At 36.9% G+C, this 23,632-nt stretch overlaps 3 protein-coding genes across 3 annotated transcripts; 2 read left to right on the forward strand and 1 right to left on the reverse strand.

Annotated features, from left to right (window-relative positions):
• LOC104749911 lies at positions 6,082–7,697 on the forward strand. Its single transcript, XM_010471623.2, has one exon. The coding sequence runs from the start codon at positions 6,375–6,377 to the stop codon at positions 7,521–7,523; it is 1,149 nt and encodes a 382-aa protein (XP_010469925.1). The 5' UTR covers positions 6,082–6,374; the 3' UTR covers positions 7,524–7,697.
• LOC104749912 lies at positions 11,873–14,908 on the reverse strand. The gene is made up of 3 exons (XM_010471625.1): positions 14,797–14,908; positions 13,167–14,588; positions 11,873–12,291 (listed from the first exon to the last, which is right to left on the reverse strand). Exons 2-3 carry the CDS (start codon positions 14,534–14,536, stop codon positions 12,042–12,044), a joined length of 1,620 nt encoding a protein of 539 aa, XP_010469927.1. The 5' UTR covers positions 14,537–14,588; positions 14,797–14,908; the 3' UTR covers positions 11,873–12,041.
• On the forward strand, positions 19,583–23,159 carry LOC104749913 (cell division control protein 6 homolog). The gene is made up of 16 exons (XM_010471626.2): positions 19,583–19,888; positions 20,034–20,124; positions 20,233–20,453; positions 20,549–20,623; positions 20,708–20,817; positions 20,908–21,014; positions 21,107–21,166; positions 21,292–21,365; positions 21,564–21,614; positions 21,706–21,755; positions 21,892–21,973; positions 22,082–22,171; positions 22,428–22,490; positions 22,602–22,697; positions 22,800–22,889; positions 22,976–23,159. Exons 1-16 carry the CDS (start codon positions 19,670–19,672, stop codon positions 23,006–23,008), a joined length of 1,512 nt encoding a protein of 503 aa, XP_010469928.1. The 5' UTR covers positions 19,583–19,669; the 3' UTR covers positions 23,009–23,159.

Raw genomic sequence — 23,632 nt, forward strand, 5'->3', positions numbered from 1 at the left:
CATCATAGGTAGCTCTGGTACGTACGTAGTAGCCGAAGCCGTTTGTGTCTTGCGACCCAAATTCTTCGAACCTTGCTAGGGACGAGAGTATTTTTTTTACGTTTTTTTTTTGGCTCAACATCAACTTTCATTATCCAAATCAGTTTATACTTGATTTATCCACTCTTACAAGAGATTTAACCCAATTTGGTTCAATAGAATATAGCTTAGGGTCATAATTCTGAAAAGAAAGAGACTCCTTCGCTATTCTATCCGCCACCACGATTACAAACTCTAGAAACAAAAGAGATTTTATACTCCTGAAAGTTATGCAACAAAGCTTTTATATCTTGAAGTGAAGGAGCATAGGCCGGCCATAATTCATCCTGGTTGATTAAGTTAACTGCCCCCAATGAATCCGATTCAAAAATAACTCTGTTGTAGTTCAATCGGATCATCGATCTTATCGCTTGCCTCAAAGCCTCCAATTCTACTTCCAGTACTGATCTTGCTCTCTGAACAGCTTGTGCGCCTAACCATAAAACCATTCCTCCCTTGTCCCGGAGGACCCAACCTGTTCCACTTGGATTGCCTTCACCGGTCCAAGCTCCATCAGTATTACACTTAACCCAATGATCTGGAGGTGGACGCCAAACCAATCTTTCATCTAAAGGATGTCGAGTAATAGTATTGGCTTCAGCCAAGTCATCAAGTCCCTTTCTCTGACTCCATTCCGTCGCTTCTTCCTGCGCTTTGTTCACTGTATCCATTGCATTGAAGTCCTTCCCTTGGAAAATGAAAACATTTCTAGACTTCCAGATTCGCCACAGTAACCACGGGATAGTCAAATCAAGACCATCTAACTGAGGGACTTGGGACTTTATATTCAGGACATGGTACATGTTTTCATAAATAGAGTTACTCCAACTACCACTTGGTGGAGCCGAAATAGGAGAAAGAGCCCAAACCTGACGTGCATAGGTGCATTGAAAGAGTAGGTGATTAACTGTTTCTTCCGCACAGGGACACCTTGCACAACTACTATCTCTAGACAAATGTCGAGAGGATAAGTTCTGAGCAACTGATATGCAATTAGTCAGACATTTCCACAAAAAATGTTGAATTTTATGACTCGTCTCTGTTTTCCAGACCTGATGAATGAGCGGATTTAGGCTTGGTTGATCCACTATTTGGGGTCGTTTCCTTGGAATGATGATCTGAGTGAGAACCCAATATCCAGATTTGACAGAGTAATGCCCAGTCCTAGCAAAATCCCAAGTATAACCATCCTTACTTCTTGCATCCCTCGGCCTCAAATCCTTAATCAACCGCCTATTTTCCTCCGAGCAAACAGTTTCCAGAATATCTCTCCTCCAATCTCTTCTATCATTACTCATTAAATCGCTTACTTGAGCTAAAGAGGACACATGAGAGTACAAATGAGATGGAACCTGATTTACTTTTTGTAGACATCTTGCAGGTTTTGTATTGAGCCATGGATCATTCCAAATATCAGTCGATTCCCCATTGCCAATTACTCGTCTCACACCTTGTTTCATTAGTTCTTGAGCTTCAAATATACTGGGCCACGCATAAGAAGGTCTGGAACCCAATTTTGCTTGAAGGGGATTCGTTTTACTAAAATAACGACTCTTAAAAACTCTGGCCATCAATGTATCAGGTCTGGTAAGCATTCTCCAAAGCTGCTTTCCTAGCAAGGCAATATTAAAAGCCTCAATATCTTTGAATCCCAGGCCTCCTTGCTGTTTAGGTATACTTAATTTGTCCCAAGCCTTCCAGTGCAGTCCTTTTGAGTTCTGCTTGTTAGTCCACCAAAAGTCAGCCTTTACTGAAATTAATTGTTGACATACCACTTTCGGAAGCTTAAAACAGGCCATCGTGTGGGTAGGCAATTCCAATGCAACCGACTTCAACATAATCTCTTTACCACCAGATGATAGAAAGTTTGAGTGCCATCCATTTACCTTCTGCTGGAGTCGATCTCTCAGGAATGCCAGAATAGTAACCTTTGAACCACCAAATGCTTCAGGTAGACCAAGATAGAAGCCATCACCACCTTCTTCCTTTATTCCAGTAAGGTTTTTGATCCAAGGCCTCCTAACTTCCGGTACTTTCTTCCCAAAGTAGATACTAGACTTCTGGTAGTTGATCCGCTGTCCAGAGGCTAAACTATATTCCTCAAGCATCCCCATTAAACATTGAAGCTCTTCATCTTTATGTTGACAGTAGAAAATGCTATCATCAGCAAACAAGAGATGGGACACAGGAGGGGCGCCTCTTGCTACTTTCAAACCAGAGATCCTCCCATCATTCTCTGCCTTTTGTAACATACGAACAAGCATTTCAGTGCATAGAAAAAAAAGGTACGGTGAAAGCGGGTCACCCTGCCTCAATCCCCTCGTCGGATTAATCTCTCCATAAGGTGTTCCATTAATGAGAACTTGATAGTTGACAGACGTCACACAACCCATAATAAGAGAAACCCATTTGTCTAAGAAGCCCAACAACGTCAGCGAGTCCTGTAGAAATTGCCATTGGACTCTATCGAAAGCTTTTGAAATGTCTGTCTTAATCGCTAGGAAGTCCTCTGAACACTTGTTATTGGAATTAAGAGCATGTAGGAGCTCATGCGCCACCAGTATATTATCAGAGATTAGCCTTCCTTGAATAAAAGCTGCTTGAGTATCCGACACAATACCTGGCAGAACCTTCTTGAGTCTGTTAGCCAACACCTTAGCTATAATCTTGTAGATCACATTACTCAAGCTAATTGGTCGATACTCAGATAGTTTCACTGACTTGAGCTTCTTAGGGATGAGGCAAATGTTGGTTTTATTCATCTCTCTGTCTATGGATCCTGTTCTGAAGAAATCCTGAACCAGCTCCACAATCTGAACCCCCAACACATCCCAAAATTCTTGATAAAAATGCCCTGTTAAGCCATCGGGGCCAGGGCTCTTATTCGGATTTATCTGGAAAACTGCCTTTCTAACTTCTTCCATTGTTACGGGTTGTAAAAGCTGATCGTTTTGAAGTAGAGAGATGGTGTTACCTTCACCAATCTTATCGCAGATCTGAAGACCAACATCATCTGAAGTGAATAGCAACCGGAAGTAATGCTCAACAAGCTTTCCCAAATCAGTGTCCGCATACCATTCTTTTCCTTCCTCGTCTATCAAGCATCAAATTCTATTTTGAGCTCGTCGGTTTTTGGTTGCTTCGTGAAAGAACTTGGTATTTCTATCACCATTGTTGAGCCAGGTGAGTCTGCTCTTATCCTTCCAGAACTGTTCTTCATTCCAATATTCCTGGTTTAGTTCCATTTTGAGTCTAGAGAGCTCGTCATGACTAAAGGTCACTTGTCTCGTGGCAAGGTCGATTTGACCGTGTAGATATTGGATCCTCTTGGAAGAGTTAGGTTGATTATCTCTCTTCCATCTAGAGATAACCTTTCTACACTCTGCTAGTTTCTCCATCATTGTACCCTGAATAATATCTCCCTCTCTTTTCCAGAAACCAGAAATGAGCTCTTTAAAACCTTCTCTGGATTTCCATCTTTGATCATACTTGAAAGAAGCCCATTTCTTAAAGTGTTCTCCCATCATACATGTAATCGAGGGACTATGATCAGAGCTCACCTTCCTTAAATAAATCACTTGTGCTTGAGGGAATAGCTCCATCAAGAATTGATTAGCTACGGTACGATCCAGTCGACATTGCACTAACTTATCATTCCGATTACCATACCAAGAATATTGATAACCTTTGTGTTGGAATTCCCACACACCACAAGCTCGAAGCATTTGTCTAAAAGACTCACAAGAATCATCTTTCCTGGTTGGGCCTCTTATTTTTTCCGATGGGTCTACCAGCTCATTGAAGTCTCCAGTTAATATCCAAGGGTCCCTTCGTTGCACTCCAATCCGAGAGAGCCTCTCCCACAAAGCTCCTCTTTCACTCTGAATCGGTTCCCCATAAACACATGTCAGAAAAAACTCCTTTCTCTGCCAAGAGACAATGGTATCAATAAGCCGCTTATCCGACTGCAAAATCTTCACTGAAACTGACTCCTTCCACATTAGGGCTAATCCTCCACTCTTTCCTATTGGTTCCACTGTGTGAAGATCAAAGTACCCCAAGTGATTCACAACATTCTCCAAATAATCTCTCCTTTTTTTGGTCCCACAGAGGAATGTGACCTCTGGGAAATACCGACCTCGTATTTCCCTCAGGTGTCGAACTGTAGGGGTATTCCCCACCCCCTGACAGTTCCAGCTCAATATTCTCATATTGATTTCGAAGGGTTGGAATTAATCATCAACCCTTCTTTCAAATTTGCTCTACGTTTACCAACAAATATAGAGTGAAGGTAATCTGGAGACTTAGCTGCCATAGAGACAGAATGATTCGTCAAACGAGCTGCTACTGGAGCAGAATGATCAGCATAAGAAGTAGAGCCTACTATTCCAAGATTGGAGCTCGAGGCATGAGAGCTTAGCCTTTCAAAGACAGATGGTGAAGACTTTTTATTGCCTCCTGATGAACCTTTCTGACTCGAGCTTGCTAGGGTATCATCCTTGGTACCAAGTCTTTCAAACACTGATGGAGTTTGGTCCGGAAGTTCAGCTTGTTCAATCCTAGCTTTTTTTGCTTGCCTGCCTCCACTGTTACTCAGCCTCCTTCGCTTTGAAGGTGTACATGTGGATTCTCCGGAGCTTTTTGAAAAATCACCTTTAGAGGCTCCTTGTAATTTGTTGCCTATCACAAGTTCCTTTGGACGCCATTTCTGGATTGGCCTAGTTCTATTCCCTTGGGAAGTTTTTTTGGGACATTGTAGACTGTCATGGATCTGCTTTTTCTGCGTAGGAGGCTCATATTGCTCAGATTGGGATTCAAAGGATCTTCGTGAAGTATGTTGCTGCTCCTGATCTTCCTCCAAGATTATGCTCTTCCCTTTTCTTTTTGACCGACCAAGTCCCTTGTGCATATCCTTCTTGACACCTCTCTTCTGAGCAGATCGTTGTGTAATCTCCGATGGGCAAGAAGATTGATCATGAGTAAGTCTCATGCAAGAGAAGCACACTTTCAGCAATTTCTCATACTCAAGCTCCACTTTAATTACTTCTCCAGATGAAAACTTGACATTCTTGACAAAATCTAGTGGCTCATCAGCTTTGAACCAAGCCCTTGCCCTTACATACTCAATAGAAGATGAGTTTTTCGCATGGAGCTCAACCGCTTCTATCTGACCTTTTGGCTTGATGATGCTTTCCACTGCTTGTTTCTTAAGAAGGTGAATAGGAATATTCCTAATACGAACCCAAAAAAGGATTCGATTGAGAAAGTCTGGGCCTGGATTAGGTTTCCACTGATCTAGAAAAACTATCCAGCCGTTGACGAACCAAGGTCCACGAAATAAAACATGATACAAGTCTCCCTCCGATTCAAAGATAAACTGAACCTTGTTATCTCCGACACCTCGACCTTTAACTCTATCATCAAGACCCTAGATTGATGGAAGGGCTTTTACCAAAGCACCCACTTTGTGAGCCGAGGGATTCAGACCCTTGACAATAACGCTCATCGAGTTTTCCTCAATCAAATCTCTATTTTCCAGATCTGGGACTTCCACTAGCTCCTCAGTATGAAGTAAGTTACGCTCTCTTAGCTCCTCCATTAGCGAGAGCTCTTTCTTCTTTCTTGGTCGATTCATTATCGCAAGCTTCGAACCAGATCTAATTAGATTCTCCGAAAAGCAACCAAAGTAAAGTAAAGAATAACACTTGAGGCCAATAGGACCTATTGAGCCGCAATAGAAAGGAGTCTAATCACAGATTGAATTCTAGGATCTCAAGAATCGAAAATAGGAATCACCGTCACAAGCCCCTCAAGAGAAACCCTAGTCGCCGCCATTTTCCCCCGAAGACGCGGTCTAGCGAACAGAGATGAGTATTTTTTTTACGTTTGTTACGGGTTTTGGAGAATTTACGAACCGAATGATATCGACACAGCCACGTTACTTCAAAGTTAAGATCATCATGTTATAAATTCAGTTGAGGCAAAACAAAAAAAACAATGTACACTCACTCATATGCACACACACACGAAACAATGCATCTGTAAGATTCGCATAAACATACAAAAAAATGGAGTAAAATAAATTAAAAGTGAGGAGACAAATATTCTAAGAAAAAACTTAGAAAATAAAAAAGACATAAAATAGCGTCACACCTACTCTTTCTTCTACACCTTTAGTATCTCTCTCTCCCCTGTCTTCATACTCCTTTACACTACTCCTCTCCCCTCCAATGGTGTAATCACCCATTTACTAACTTCCTCCATCTCTCTCTCTCTTCATACCAAAGTCTTGTGCAATGGCGGCGCGAAAACTAGGTTCATTGTTACGTCAATACTTTTTCTCACTATGCTTCCTCTTCCTCGGTTGCTTCTTCTTCCCCAAAGGCGCAGACTGTAAACAAAAGAGGAGGAAGAAGAAGCTCAGAACAGTCTCTTTATCATCTTCAGGTTCAGCTCTATCCTCTTCTTGGACGTACTTAAAACGAGTTTTCTTATCCACGACAAGGATATCTAAATCACGTAACCAAACACACCCTAACTGTACGTTAACATCAGCAAGATCATCACAGAACTCTCTTGTCACCCTCGTCCAACCCGAAACAACCACAACAAACCAACCCGACCCGGATACCCGTACCCAACAACAACCCGAGTTCGAGATCTCGTATTCCGATCACAACAATCCTCTGTTTCTCCTCCCTCTACGAAACGAGATTTTCCCTTGCAACTCGTGCGGCGAGATTTTCGCGAGAACCAACCTCCTCGAGAGCCACATCGCGATCAAACACGCCGTGTCGGAGCTAATCGCCGGCGAGTCGAGCACGAACATCGTCGAGATCATATTCAAATCAGGCTGGCCTAATGGCAAATCGCCGGAGATCAACCGGATCTTAAAAATCCACAACAGCCAGAAGATTCTCACCAGATTCGAGGAGTACCGCGAGTTCGTCAAAGCCAAAGCCGCTCGATCGCGGTGGGAAGACGAGCGTTGCGTCGCCGACGGTAACGAGCTTTTACGATTCTACTGCTCGACGTTCATGTGCGATCTAGGTCAAAACGGTAAATCGAATCTCTGCGGTCATCAGTACTGCAGCGTGTGCGGTATCATCGGATCCGGATTCTCGCCGAAGCTCGACGGGATCGCGACGCTCGCGACGGGGTGGAGAGGACACGTGGCGGTGCCGGAGGAGGTCGAGGAAGAGTTTGGGTTTATGAACGTGAAAAGGGCCATGTTGGTTTGTCGGGTTGTAGCGGGTCGGGTCGGGTGTGATTTGATGATTGATGACGTGGATAAGAGTGAAGGTGGAGGAGGAGGAGGGTATGATTCTCTGGTTGGGCAGAGTGGGAGCAAGAGTGGGGCGCTTTTGAGGATCGACGATGATGAGCTCTTGGTGTTTAATCCAAGGGCTGTGCTTCCTTGTTTTGTTATAGTCTATACGGTGTAAAACCGGTTTTGTGATTCTGTCTCTCTGTGTTGTTTGTTTATATTTTGGTTTGTGAGGATTTTGGTTTGATTAACCGGTTTAGAAGTTAATAGTGAAGAAGAAGTGTGAACGCTTTTTTAGTTTGTTTGCAAAAATGGTAAAATTATTGTGGTGACTAAAAGATTCGAAGATACCTTTTAAGTCTAGTGTCTATTTTTTTTTTTTTGTTATAGTCGATTTCGTTGAATCCAACATACATTAGCAGAAGACCAAATGAAAGAGAGGTTAACTAAACCACCACTAGATGATCCTTCTCCTTTTTGTTCCTTTGTTGAATAATTATTGATTTAGAGGAAGAAAATGCTTGACAACTATGTGAATATAAAAAAAAAACTTTAACTAAAAAGTAAACACTTTCTTTAAGAAACGAAAGATAAATTTTATCAAAGAATTGGGAAAGTGATGAAAACAGACAATTTCATTTGATGCTTTTTCAATTTAATTAAAGTTTGTTTTTCTTTTTTCAATAATAATATTTGTGGGCTAGCAATACATTCCATGAGATGTATATAGATCCATAAATACGGCAAGTTGGCAACAAATTGAACTAGTGAATTTTTTGTTTTGTCTTTGGGGTTTTGTGTTAATTGATCATCATGGTAGCACATCACAAACCTGTTTTGTAGAGAATAAGACAAACATAGTGAACTTTTTGGTATGGACATGCCAATTTCTCACGTTATAGGCGCAAATTTTTCTATCTTTATTTTCTTGTTGATATTTCGATTAGAGAAGTAATGCAACTTTTATGGTTCCCTATACTTAAGATGTAGAAACTCAAATTACATAGCTATTCTAGAGCGTAATAACTTGTGAGACATTTTTAAAAGAAAAGAAAAAAGATCTTGTCAGACATTCATTACATAAAAATGCGTCTCATACTTACATTTATATAGGTCCAAATCGCGTTAAACATAACTTGATCGTGTGCATTATGGCATTAACAATGATTATGTCGTTTTTAAAATTAGAAACCAATAGCATGACAAAGCCACCAACACATATTATGATCATTTCATTTGAACACTTCTATAGATATCTCATATACAATAATACTAAGTAATAAACGATTTCTTTACAGGCCTAAGAACGTGAATGATAAACGAATTAACCAAATGAATCGAACAATTGCTCCACCAACTTAACGAGGCTAAATTAAAGTACAAAAAGGCCTTAAACGATATCGAGTGAAAGGTTTGAGTATCCTATACCTTTGAATCCAAAAGAGTCAAAATTGCAAGTTGTAACAAAGATATCAACTAGACACCTAGCACAAATTTTCGTGCATTATGATGATCCTTTCACTTTTTTTTTTTTTGGTACAATCTCAAATTTAATAATAGAAAGATGCAGACCTTCTTGTTTGCAGTCACTGATGCCAAAAATAAAAGTTAAATAGGTTTTAGAGATCATGCAAAATAATAGTGAACTATATGCAAAGTGAAATGAAAATAGGACCTTAGAGATAAACTTATGAGAGCACACAATTAAGACCCAAAATACAAAAGTTATGTGGCAGAGAAATTAAGAATCTCAAGAAATTTTGGGATTTCTAAATTAGTTATGATACATGAACTATCTAGTTTAGGTTTTTTAAGTAGATAGATTCAATGTTGCAACTTGCAACACATAATTGGTCTTTGAAAAAAAGTATTGCCTTAAAAATCCTAGTAAAAAACCATGGTATTTGAACTTTTATCATAATTATATCGATATTTCATTTGCATATATTGATGAATGCAAATACGAGAAAAAAAATCAGAACATAACCTTGTCTAATTGCACCAAAATGTTGCAACACTCATTTGGTGCAACATTTTGATTTTTTAGCTTCATCTTTAAGCTTTTATTGTAATATTGATTTTTTATTGGTTAGAGATCGAACGTGGTATCAAATGATTTTAAAAAACAAAGAAATTCATATCACTTAAGTGACAGAAATACAATCGAGTGAGTTGCAAAAAAAAAAACTCACATGAATACACCAATATCCACTAAAACACTTTCAAAGAACAATACATTAAACAACTGTAAACTAAATCTAAGATATAATTAATAGCCTTTAAAAAGACAAATTATGAGTTTGTGAAAGTAGAACCAAAAAAGAAAATTTTTTAGGAGAGACATCAAAACATAAGAAACCTATGGATAAAAATGGGTCAAACTTTAAAAGAGTCTATAGTCTTATGAAGGTAATGCTATATTTTTCAAATATCCAGTATGAATATGATAGAAGTATCAATTTTTTAATTTGATATTTTATAGTGTAAATGATACAAACAAAAGTGATGTACCAAATCTGGCATATGGACAGAATATATACCGATAAAGAAATGAACTCATCAATTATCTGCATCAAATTTAGAAGCCAAATGAATCAGTTAATTTTGAGTATTTTGTGTACAATATGTTGACTTCTTGATCATATCAGTGTTATATTGTTGATTCTACAAAATTTTCATTTAAAATTTTTTCATTGTTAATTAGTACTACAGAAAACAACCCATATATTAAGAAGATGTAAAAATTATTTCATTTATAGAATTTGGTTCATCAAAAACAAGTTAGGAAGAAAATAATGTCACAAGAGATGAGTAGCAAAACAAGATCAATCTAGTAAAATTTAAGTAACTCAGAAAAGGCTAAGAATCTCATATTACTAAAATTTTATTGGTCACATCTTAAGAAAGATCATCAACTGACATCACCAATGTGGATCATGTTGTACATATATGAATCTCTTCTGTAATAGTATGTATTTTTAATTGAGAATTAATAAGTTAAGAATGGTTGAGTCTCAAAATAGTACATCATTGAGTTCTTAAAATTGTTATGGGTTTGAACAATAATACAATCCTACTATTGAATTATTTCCCATCTAAATTTGATCAATTCAAATAAATCTCGAAGTAGAAATTAGATGAGAAATAGAAGAACTAGAGTTTAGATGAGAAGAGAAAGTGTTAAGTCTGTGACCTAACAAGAATTGTTACTTTGTTAGCAACATGACTAACATAGAAGAAGAAGGTAATGTTGTGGTTGATCTTTTTTTTTGATAAGTTTCTACAATGAACAAAACAAAGATAAATAGAAGGATTAAAGGCAGGCCGGTCCAATAAAATTGGTGGTCCGAAGCGAAAAAAATAATGTGGCATATTTGTTATAATAATATTTTTCTATATTTTTTTTAAAAAAGTAGAATTCTAATACATTTTATAAACAAATGACTGCAAAAAAGTAACAAAAAAATACCTAAAATACAAGTATACAACTAAAAGAAAATAAAAATATGTGGTCATACAAACATTTTAAATAAATAATAGTACTATTTTTAAAAGAATGTATGTATTTTCTAATTAAATAACACTACAAATAAATTATATGGTCTTGTTTACCTCATAAAAAAAGAATATGTGACCTTGAAAACCGAAAAAAATTGGTGGATCTAAGTCCATGCTTAGCATGCCTGTGCTATGGGCCGGGCCGGTTAAACAACATTACCCATATGAATATGTCAGTGGTTAAAAAGGATTCATCATTTGAGTATACTCATATGATAAATCATGTTAACCATGAGCCACCATAGCTTAGTTTTACATATAAATCTTATAGCCTTGTTTTAAAATGTCATTTTGGGATCGGACCAATATATAAATTTGCTTGAACCCCTAAAAAAATGTTTTTGAATTATAGAAGCTGTGTTAGTCCTTACATTTTTCTATGTTATATAATTTTATTTGTTATTCAGTTTAGCTACATAACCCAATATTTAAATAAATAAACTTTCCATTAAGTAGCCAACCACATGAATTTAACGAGTTTGTGTGTTGTTGTTATCAGGTCTGATACAAGATACACATCGCACATAAACCTCAAATTAAAGTGGAACGATTTAGTCATATAACTAATGTGATGTTGTTTTTTTTTCTTTTCAATTGTTATTTAAAATAGCGATATTAGTTACACCAAAAAAATATGGCCATCTGAATTAGTTATATATGACAGGCAAGTAAATAAAGTGGAACTGAAAACATGCCGAAATTGCATTACTATTTTAGTATTTTGACTAGGTACTGGTAGTACTCCTATATGCAAACCAATAAAAGAAACGTTTCAATGGAAGAAGAAACAAAACAAAGGATAGACACTTGGTTCCACGACATAGGCCCAAAACCAAGGCGGTGAGATCAGCTCCGATCTCACGTACGTGCTCTACTCTATCTCACTCAGTTACGCGTTCAACTACCACTAAGCCAAACCAAACCCTTCGAGATATTTTCTTCCTTTTCGCTAGACTGATCGCAACCATAAGGGGATTAACTCTTTTACGGTTTAACCATCGCTCCTTGGTGACAAACAGGCATATACATAATACACACATGGTATGCACATATGTTTTATATTCATTAATTAGTAGTACTTGTATATCATTTTGTTTATATTTTTCTAATAGAGAGACAACTTGTTGCACCATCTTATCTAGATGGTGTCTTCCTGAGCCTCGTCGTCAAGAGGGAAACACGTGTCATCACCGCCAGTGTTCCACAAGAAATTGGCGTAATTAGCGGCGTAGTACGAGTTGGTCGGCTCGGCATCGATGGCTTCCAAGAAAGTCTCCTCAGCCGCCCAAAGATCGTCTCGTGCTCTCCATAAGAACGTCGCGTATTTGCTAAGCGCCTCCGCGTCTTTCGGTTCCACTCCTATCGCTCGTTTGAAGTAATCTTCCGCTCTGTTACACAATTATTATATGGAAATCACGTGAGATATTTATTCATTAGAGATAAGTAAGACATGTGGAATGCATTAAAGATGAGGGATGAATAACGCCAAAAGTGTTGTCGTGTGAATATTAAATTTCCATATATAATAATATGAACTAGTAACGGTTGTAGAATGTGATAGAAGTGTCTCAATAACCAATATTGGTAGATATTAACAAAAAGGATTGGTTAGGATATCAAACCATTCCACCGTGTCAATAAACTCTATAATGCTTTGTTAAACCAGAAATGCTACATTCTAGATAACACTAACTACCAGCTTTGTAACTTTACTACGTTAGCGTTAGCTATAAAATAAAGCCAATGACAAAAACATGGGTTAATTGAATTGGGTGGGGAAAAAAATCTAGAAGACAAATTGTGAAACAGAGACTTTTGGTGTTGGGTACTGGTGGGGAGACTTTAAAACACAACCGTAAACTCCACTATCACTAAAACCTTCTCAAAGACTCAAAGCTCATTGGCTACAACTCTTTTATTATTCTCTGTGAGATATTTTATGTAATGTCGTTTTTCCTAGAAGAGGAAAAGAATTGGTTCCACTCTATTCGTTATGGTTGATTCTGCTGATACCAATTTATTTATTATAACAAAAACAATTATGATTTCCACACCAAGTATGTCCCACTAGTGAATAGAAAAATCATCGAGGTATGCGCCTACTTTTGACTCCTAGCAATCAACTTGTAGCCTCACAATTCACAACCCCAAAGAATCTAAAGGGAAGATTCGACGCAAACTCTGAAACCAAATCTACTCAAGCTAAACTAAGGTTTAACAGTTTTTTAACTTTAACATAGGGAGCAGTAAAATGTTTAGTTACCTGTCATGGTCGTTAGAGACGAGGTAGAGGAACTGAGCATAGTTAGCAAGTAAGAGAGGATTATTAGGCTCTTGAGACAGTCCTGTTTGGTACATAAGCTCTGTTTTGAAGTAATCCGTGTCTTCCTCTGCTTCTACTCGAGCCTCAACAGAAGACACGAACCGCTTCCTAGTGTCGTGATCCAACGAATCATCTATGTCTGAATACTGCATTCGATCTGCTTCCTCCACCATCGAATTCCACAGCCTGTTTTCATCTTGTCCCGATACTGACGGCTCTGACTCTGTAGTCGTTGACCCAAAACTCGATGATGACAATTGAGAAACTCCTTCGGGTATGATTGTTCTGAACTGTTCTGATCCATCGAATCCATCACCACCATCTGTTCCACTTAACACCGGCTTAATGTTTCCACCGCCGCCGCCATTGTTGTTACCACCAACCGAAGTTGTATTCCCATTGGGAGACGACGATGATACAAAGAACGTTTTCACAATCGTGGAATCGAACTTCACGTTTGTTGCTTCATCAGTTTCACTGACGGTTGTTACCTCTGTAACCATCTGAGGAAGAGGAGCAGCTAAAGCAGAGTTGCTCCCGATCGAGTAAACAGTGAAGTTAGCTAAGAGTATCATAACGTAAACCATCAACGTAGGTGTCGCGGAGAAGACTTGTTGAAACAACCAAACGAAAGATTGGTGCAACTCTTCTCTAACTCTAAGCAAGATCTCTTGCAAATCTTCGTAAAACAGAACCTCTCTCATATGCAGAGTAAAGCTCTGAAGCTCCCTAATCATAAACACCATCGACGAAAACGCTCTGTTCATGGAACAACACGCTGATTCACCAACTTGTTTGACTCCTTCCCATTGTCGCTTCTTCTTCATGATCCTAAGCGAAAGAGGAAGGTCAACACTGTTTGCTTTCATTTCAATACTCGACAAATGCACCATCTCGTTCCACGGCGGCTCCATTGAGTTAGCTTTGTAATCGTGAGGCTCTGAACCGTATAGGTTTGGGACATTGAATCTGAGAGTAAGCTCTTGGATCTTTTTAGAAAACTCCTCATCGGAGAATGGAGGATCTAACCTTGCGCTACAAACTCTTCGAATAGGTCTAGGTGATGATGATGATGATTCCCATAGGTCACATGACTTGGAGCGATGAAGCTTCGTTCCTAAAAGAGCTGAACGGTTCATCAACCTCTGCGGGGCAAATCGAGAAGATAGGAACCGTACGTCGTCGTGACCAATGCTCCGCCGTCGTTTTGAAGGTAGGGTTTGAGAAGGGGACGAACACTGATGAACGATAGGTTGAGTCGTCGTCCAATGAAGGAACGGAGATGAAGAAGAAGCTACTTTCACCCCCATGCGGAAACTCAAAACACAGAGAATACTACAACAATGGCTTCTCCTTATATTCCTGTTAATCAAAAGAGAATATAGAACAATCAATACTGGGAGAGAGAGAGAGAGAGAGAGGGCTCTTTGAATCATTAACAGATGGCAGATCAGATCGGATCGTGGAAAGCTAATGTTCACGAGAATCGATGAAAATTTTCGGAATAAAGTTACTATAAAGACTCGAGAAATGTTCGATTCTTAGGTGTAAGGAGGAAGAAAAAACTCACCGGAAAAAATTTACGTCTGAAATTTTCTCGGGAGAAAAATAAAACTTTCTCGGGAAAATCCTGAGGAAGGCCGCTTCACTTTAAGCGGAGAGAGAGAGAGAGAGTGAGATGAAGAGCTTTTATATACAGAGATGCGAATACAACGGGTTTAGTTAATTAACGCACGAGTTTATCAAAAATAATTAAAATAAAAAATATATATATATATCAGCCGGTGAAACAGCGACGTTAAGAACCTGACAAACAAGTAAGCCGGTGACAAGAACCGACTCACATGATTATTATTATTAAACCGGGAGAGGAGAAAAGAGTCATTTATTAATCTGACGGTTTTAAGATATGCCACGTGACTCCCAGACATTGGGTTTCTTTGTTTCTCGTCATTTTCTCATACTTGTAATTTATTAATTAACCAATCAACGGACTTCGAAAAGCCACGTAGGTATTTTATATAGAATATTAAAAAGAAAATACCAATTAAGGAGTGTGACATTAACAGTTTTTGCAAAAATGTCCATGTAATCTGGCGTTAACTTTGATGTGTGGGTTCTATACCTAAGTGTTGCGAATTGCGTCCATGTTCATTTTGCTCTCTTTCGTATAATTTTGTTTTACTTTTTTTTGGTGTTTGAATCTTTTGTTTTATATAGTAAAAATGAAATACGTTTGATTCAAAATTGAAATGTGGGAGATCAATATTTTTCTAGTGATGCAATGGATCATATAACCCGCTTATAGTAAATTACATTATCAAATTAGCGAAAGAATATATAAAAAAAAAAAACTCTGTTTTAGGGAGATTATAATTGCACAGTTTCTCAATATGGTTTTAGTTACATCATGTGCAAGTGCAATGATGAATGTAACAAATAACTAAGTTGGTATAAATTTTGGAGAGTCTGAGACAGTGACATTAGAAGAAGGTGAACAAATTGACGGCACTCGTTGATAATTTGGCTCATGTCCTTCTTAATGCGGTTGATATTTATTGTTCTTTCTTTCATTGGACTCTCCTAGTTTCTATTCAATGTCAATGTCATTAAACTTATATATTTCTATTCAATGTCATTGAAAACACGTACGGTGGAATCTTGCCCCATCCTAGTTTCTTTAGTTGGACGATCGATAAATTTTCGTTAGAAAAAAGCTTTGGAGAATCATGGATTATATCGATATAGTTAGCTTGTCTCGTTTACTTGGTTAATTGGTTTACGATATCGATCGGATATGAAATGTGTTGTTGAATTTATTAAGCATTGTGGAAATAGATCATGGAGTAGGAACTGAAAATTTATAATTTAAAGTTCGTTAAACGCCATGTTATCAAACAAATTTTCTTGAAATATCATATGAAATGTTTGACAAAAAAGAATATGAAATTTATAAGCCAAACTAATCATTTGATAAATATTTTTTCAAATACTAGTATTAGAGGGTTCATAGATTTTTTTTTTTTTTTTCTAATACGAATTTTCTAAATGATTTATTATCATCAATTTGAGGTGTGGACCATTGTCCGACAGTAGGCTAAGGATGTGGGATCTGCTTAGCTCTATTAAATATTCTCGTATTCCCGCAATGGCCCGTCAATATAAGTAATAGTAGGTTCTCTGTTTTCTTTTGAGGAAATGTACAATTTCTAAAAGGTGAAAATAAGTTTGTTATAGATTATGTAAGTGAATAAGTGATGATGAAAGTAATTGCTAATGGGCAGCAGCGACAAGGAAGACTACAGACAAATCATAAAATCAAAATGCTAAATTTCCGAAAACGTATGTAGGGTAAATAAAAACAAAGAGAAAATGATAGGTTACACCATGTGATGATATCAAGGGGGTTGGTTTATGAAGATTGATATGATGGGCATTTCATATGGTGAAGATATTGAAAATTCGATAATATTAATTTATATGTATATAATTAAGCATAATGGTAGACAAGTAAGATGTTAGACATGCAATAACAACAACTATATATTACATGAGAGTGTTTCACTGGTTTTACGAACCTATGACTCTAAATAATTTGTGAACCTTGACCAAAAAAGATACGATCAAGATAATCTAAAACATCAGTGTAGTATCTATTTTACGAAGACCATCCGACATTTAACCATATTGAACTCGGAAATGGTTTTGGTTAGGAAGTAACCATATGAGCTGATAGTATGCAACTGTTATGTGTAAGATAGACTACTTAATTTCAGAAATAATTTTCTTTTAGAGTATGAAATCCTGACAAATGAGAAGAGATTACCCACCAAAAAGTTTTAACTATTTTTCATTCAATTGAAAAAAATGGTTCGCAAGCTCCAAATCTTGAATAGAAAAACAAATGTAGAACTAAACATATAGGAAATAAATTGGCACCAAACGTATAGGAACGATGTGCTTTCATGCATGTTGGCTCTTGACAGGAGGATAGAGCCAATATGAAAATCAAATGGAGAGAGACATAACAAAGGCCACCACTCTTATTATCTATTATCTTCTTTCTACCTAGTATTTATCAAAATTTTCCTATCTTATATACATTGATATTTTTTTTATTTGTTTGTATATATCAATGCATTGAGGTTTTGGCTACATATATATATATATATATATATATATATATCAATATATCACCATATCGTTTTATGTGGATATGTATCCTTCTTATATATACATATATATATCCATGCATTGATTTTTTTATTTGGCTACATATCATATGATATATTGATATATCCATTGATTTTATGTGGATATATATCAGTTGATAGGTTGAATAACTTTGGAAAACAAAATTAATCTAAGAGCAGAGTAACATTGTGGTCTAGGTTGATAATGAAAATTAGGGCCGGGCATTCGGGTAATCCGTTCGGGTTCGGGTATTATCCATTCGGGTTCGGGTAAACGGGTTTAGAAAAATAGAATCCATTGGGTATTTTTAGATATATGGGTTCGGTTCGGTTTGGGTACTATCGGGTTCGGATCGGTTTGGATTACAAATTTTAGAACCCGATTAGTACCCGAACTACCGGATACCCAAAAATAATATAATTAAATTTAAATAAATTTAGTTAAATTTTGACTTACATAACAAAATATTTTAGATATTTTGATATTTAGGTATAAAACTAAATGAAATATTCAAAATTATAATCATAATTTTGGGGTAATTGCATTATATTAATGATAAATATTATAAATATGTTTATATGTTCAGGTTTAATGGGTACCCAAACGGGTACCGGATATTACCCGATCCTAACCCGAACCCACGGGTATTAGAAAATAGAACCCAATAGGGTTTTATAGGCAAACCCGTACCCAACCCGAACCCGGTTTTTCGGGTCGGGTTCTGGGTTGGGTATTCGGGTACGGTTTTTATGCCCAGGCCTAATGAAAATACTAACTAAATTCATAATTGTCTAAATGCAAGAGAATATTTTTTGGTTGAAGTGTATCACAAGCTCTGCTCCATCCAATGTTTTGGGAATCTGAGATAAGGTTTACTTTCTTACAAGAAGCTAGTGACCTATTTCAGTACCATGACACTGACCTTGCAATCTCGAAGGGTTAGACCAGTTCTTTGCTGCTAAGTTCCCAAGATTGTTAATGAAGACATACTATGTCATAGAGTACTTCTATTAAAACACCATAACAAATATCTAAGGTTAGAGGCTTTACATTTAGCTCAGCTTGATAAAAGCTCTCATATAATAATTTTCCTTTTACTGATTAAAAGAGAAAAAATTGTGCAAAAATGTCTCCAAGTTGCGTATCTTACTCTCTTAGACACGTAAATATGATCTTATTACAATGCTTTAATGATCTATATGCAATTCAACAACCTCCTTAGATTTATTTCCTAGATCAAAATTTTCCTATCTTATATACATTGATATTTTTTTATTTGTTTGTATATATCAATGCATTGAGGTTTTGGCTACATATATATCATCGTTTTATGTGGATATATATCCTTCTTAAATATATATATGCATTGGTTTTTTATTTGGCTACATATCATATGATATATCATCGATTTTATGTGGATATATATCTCTTTCTTATATATATATCTATCTATGCCTTTGATATTTTGGGTACATATCAGATGATATAAACCATCGATTTCTCATTTAATGTGGTTATCCTTCTTCCATAAAACCTTTTATGAACCAGATATGAAAAAATATCTCCACTATATGTTGATATCTCATACTTCAATGATTATATATGAGCAAATAAATAAATATAAGTGCATTGACAAACCGACCACTATGCTTTTCTATCTTCTATTCTGATTCTTTTTTTTTTTTTTTTTGGTTTTGTTGTCATTATGTAATTTCTGATATATCAAGTAGTTAAGGGTGAGTAACCTATATATAGTAGTTTCACTTATTTTTTCTCACTATAAACGTAAAATGTGAAAAACTAGTCTAGTTTGTTACTTGGTTTGTAGTAAAAAATTTCAAGAACTAATTAAGCAATAAGTAAGGCATAACCAAAATTGTATGAGAGGTTTCGTTTGGAATTTTGGATGGCAACGTGGTTATTTAGAAGTTCTAAGATGGGCCTTTAAAGGTCTTACATGAGGCTTAATCAGAACTCGGCCCAATAAAATTGCCGCGAACCTGATGGTTTAAAACGGTAGCCGAACAAAACCGGGCGGCGAAATAAATCTGTTGGTATTGCGTTTTCCCGCTACTACCATTTTCCCTCTTTTGTTTATTTTTTTTTCTTAATTTTTTTTTCCTTTAATTTTTTTGTTATCCCATTTCCTCATAAAACCCAGCAGCATCGACCATGAGATTGATTCTTCCTCACTTCGGATCTCAATCTCAATCTCGATCTCCGTCATCTTCTGATATTATTAAGCTACAATGCCTGCCATCGCTGGACCTAGTTCATCCCCTCAGAAGCATGTCGTCGGCTCCAGATTGGAGGTTACCGGAGGTCTTAGATCCGCCGAAGTCAACACTTGTCGGAAACGCAAGTTGAGATCTGATTCCGCTGCGGAGGTTTCATCGTCGACGCCTGTGAATTCGATTTCCACGCCGATGAAACGGTGTGCTGTTCCAATCCCTAAGACGTCTGATGAGGTAAGCTCCTTCGTTCTTTTGGTTGTAGCTGTTAAGGCCTAGTGAGAATCGATTCGATTCGAATTTGTAGTTCTTGTTTCGATTTTGGTATTTAGTTAAAAATCTGAATCTGTAATGATTTATAAAAATGTTGGATCGATTGCAGGAGATTAAGGAAGATTCTAATGGGAATTTGGCGAATCCAGTGATATCAGCAGCGAAGAACTTAGATGTTGAATCAAAGTGGAACCCTAGAGGTATTTACATATGAGCCTTTTGATTCATTCATTAGTATTGTATTGAGTTTTTAAGGCTCTCAGTGAGTTTGATTGTATAATTGAATGTTTGTATTTGAATGGGTCCAGATGAGGAACAAATGAAAGCTGTGAAGGAGGCATTGCATGTGTCTAAGGCACCGTCAACTGTTGTTTGCCGTGAGGATGAGCAGAGACGGGTTTCCGAGTTTGTGAAAAGTTGTATGGAACAGAACAAGGCTGGGAGTTTGTATATATGTGGCTGTCCTGGAACTGGGAAGTCACTATCCATGGAGAAAGTAAGACAACAAGCTGAAGACTGGGCGAAACAGGTAATCAGTCTTGTCTCTCTGATTCAGAACTTGTGGTTGGTGTGAATCTATTAATAGAATAGAAGGACTGATCTATCTTTCATGAAATCTTGCAGGCGGGTTTGCCTTGTCCAGAAACAGTGTCTGTTAATTGCACATCACTGACAAAAACTACAGATATTTTCTCCAAGGTAAGACCTTCTGCAATAGAAACACCTCGAAGTTTTCTTGGTCTCATTATAATATAGTTGGTAATTGAATTATTTTGTTTTTAGATACTTGGTAAAAATGAGTTCGGGAGGAAAGCTAATGGTTCATCTTCACCTCTACAAAAACTCCAGAGCTTGTTTTCTCAAAAGCAACAACAATCCAGCTCAAAGATGATGTAGGTTTTTGTTTTCTTCTTGGTCTGTGAATATGGTGACCTGCTAGACATAATTTGTTGCGCTGTTGCTCATTCAAACTTTATCTGCAGGATAATAATTGCAGATGAGATGGATTACTTGATCACAAGAGATCGAGGTGTCCTTCATGAGCTTTTTATGCTCACAACTTTGCCTTTTTCAAGTTGTATACTTATAGGTAAAACTGTCTTACGTTATCAATGCTCATATTTTTTTATCTGTTTCCTCTGGTCATACAAATTAAGTCTAAATTTCGTATTTGTCCTTCAGGTGTAGCAAATGCAATAGACCTTGCAGATCGTTTCCTTCCAAAATTGAAGTCTCTCAACTGTAAGCATCTCTCCATCATTATGTGCCATTTGAACATTCTTCATACTTCACCATATGTCCCTAAGCTTTGATGAAGAATAAAAGTTGAGTATGCTCCTTCTAACTTATTACTCCAATTAGTGCAGGCAAACCTTTGGTTGTCACTTTCCGTGCCTATTCTAAGGAGCAGATCCTTAGGATACTGCAGGAAAGGCTTGTGGTAAGTCTACCTTAATTTTGTGATATAAGATACCTTTGATGCAGAGAGAGGAATGTCTGATTTAGTATATCAGGATAAATCTATTGACAATGCCATTTTTCTGTTTCAAAGCAGTTGCCAATGCCAATGCCATATATCTAATCCAAACTCGGTACTTTCTATGTTGATCTTAATTTATTACTTTCACTGTTGTAACAGGGACTTCCATATGTAGCATTTCAGTCAAATGCCTTGGAAATTTGTGCAAGAGTAAGAAGAATATATGTCATTTTTTTTTCTCTCAACCTTGTTTTCATATTTAGATTCTTTATTGATATTCCTAATGTTTGCATTGTCCCAGAAAGTATCTGCTGCATCAGGAGACATGAGAAAGGCTCTATGTGTTTGCAGGTTAGTCCTCTTACGAATTTTGTTTCTACATAAGATGAATGAGATTGAAATGGGCTTTATATATTGTAATTTTACTCTTGAAATCATAACACTAAAGATAACAGTCCCTGTTTACTCGCATTGATTTGATTTCCAGGAGCGCCCTAGAAATCTTAGGAATAGAAGCCAAAGGATCAATAGATCAACAACCACAGGGTCCAGTTCAGGAGTATGAAGTGGTTAGTATTTACTCTCTACTTTAGTCAGTTCACTTACTGAAGATGGAAATATCCAGGATCCATAGAAACCGTTGGCTTATTCCATAATTGTTATCATCGAATCTATAGGTGAAGATGGATCATATGTTAGCTGCATTGTCCAAGACGTTTAAATCTCCAGTAGTCGACACCATTCAGTCTCTTCCTCAACACCAGCAAGTAAGTTACACATCAACACACAGATTAGTTGATATCTGGTACTTCGTCTTCATAAGTAAAAAAGAGATATAACAAATCTGAAGTTTTGTTTTCCAGTGTGATCTAAAGTATTGTTAATGTAGTTTGAGAATATGTACTAACCTTAACTAAGAGAGCAACTATCACAACGCACAATGTTGGCGTGTATCTGGTTCTATGACTTGGTGGATAACATGATAGAATCTGAACTTCACATGCTTATATGGAAAACTTGCAGATCATAGTCTGTTCTGCTGCAAAAGCCTTTAGAGGAAGCAAAAAAGATAGAACCATTGCAGAGGTAAAAATCTTGATTGAAAGTACACAAAGTCCCAAGCATAGCTTCATGAAGTTATAACTAAAGACCTTGTACATAATATTCATATATGTGAATTTTCATACTTTGATGCAGTTAAATAAGTTATACTTGGCAATCTGTAAATCTTCGACGATAACGCCAGCTGGAATCACAGAGTTCACAAACATGTGTACAGTGCTAAATGACCAGGTACTAACTCCTATAAGAGTTATAACTCTCATGTTTGTGTATGGTTTATGTAAATCTTGAAAGAGACATTTGACTGAAAATTTCATTTTTGGATTGGCATAGGGGATACTAAAACTCAGTCAAGCTCGGGACGATAAGCTAAGGAGAGTGAGCCTTAGAGTAGATGAAGCAGACATCACATTTGCTCTTAAGGTTATACATTACACCCTTTGTTTTATTATTCCCAAAATGTAGTTTCTTAATTCATTTAACACCTTTCCCTTTTCATTGCACAACAGGAAATTCGATTCTTCCGCAACTGTCTTATATGATGAAGTTACTGAGTTATAGCAATGGGTTCCTCCATTTTTTTATAGAATACAAAGAGTTAATAAAAAAACACAGTACACATAAATTGTATTATTCTGTTATACAAGTTGCAAACAATACATTATTTACATACTTACTTTGAAAGAGAACTCACTGTCTGTCATTCAACTGTACAAGAAAGACCATTAAACGATACTGGGAGATAGATTTTTATATTGGAAACTCACGCTCACTAAACCAGGCCAAGCAGTATGTATGGGAGAGAGAGAGTGTTGCATTAGCAAAGCAAAAGATCACAAGAAAAAGTTCATCTAAAGTAACAAGGCTGACCTCAAAAAAATTCAGAGGTCTCAAGACTATCTCAACCAATGAAGTAAAGTAAACACCAAACTTAGAAGTTAGGACAGCAGTGATTGTCGTTTCTTGCTTATGCACGTCATATCCTTACATCACTACTCCGAAGTTTCATAGGACTAAAATCTAGTATACCCTTCTAATCAAACTTCTATTCTCATATCCCCTGCGAAAATAACAAACTATTTATTTATTTATTTTTAATCAAAAATGTGGTTAAAGACAAAGAAACCTATATCATTTTTGTTATTTACAGATCCAACCACCTTATA

This window comes from Camelina sativa, chromosome 16 (assembly GCF_000633955.1).
Source record: "Camelina sativa cultivar DH55 chromosome 16, Cs, whole genome shotgun sequence".
NCBI lineage: Eukaryota > Viridiplantae > Streptophyta > Magnoliopsida > Brassicales > Brassicaceae > Camelina > Camelina sativa.

Bases quoted from the DNA above. Each gene is read 5' to 3' on its own strand.
- LOC104749911 (XM_010471623.2), top strand. From the start codon at position 6,375: ATGGCGGCGCGAAAACTAGGTTCATTGTTACGTCAATACTTTTTCTCA.
- LOC104749912 (XM_010471625.1), bottom strand. From the start codon at position 14,536: ATGGGGGTGAAAGTAGCTTCTTCTTCATCTCCGTTCCTTCATTGGACG. The intron at 12,292-13,166 runs GTAACTAAACAT...ATTGTGTAACAG, and splicing joins GTCTCTAACGACCATGACAG to AGCGGAAGATTACTTCAAAC.
- LOC104749913 (XM_010471626.2), top strand. From the start codon at position 19,670: ATGCCTGCCATCGCTGGACCTAGTTCATCCCCTCAGAAGCATGTCGTC. The intron at 20,454-20,548 runs GTAATCAGTCTT...GAAATCTTGCAG, and splicing joins CTGAAGACTGGGCGAAACAG to GCGGGTTTGCCTTGTCCAGA. The intron at 20,818-20,907 runs GTAGGTTTTTGT...CTTTATCTGCAG, and splicing joins CAATCCAGCTCAAAGATGAT to GATAATAATTGCAGATGAGA.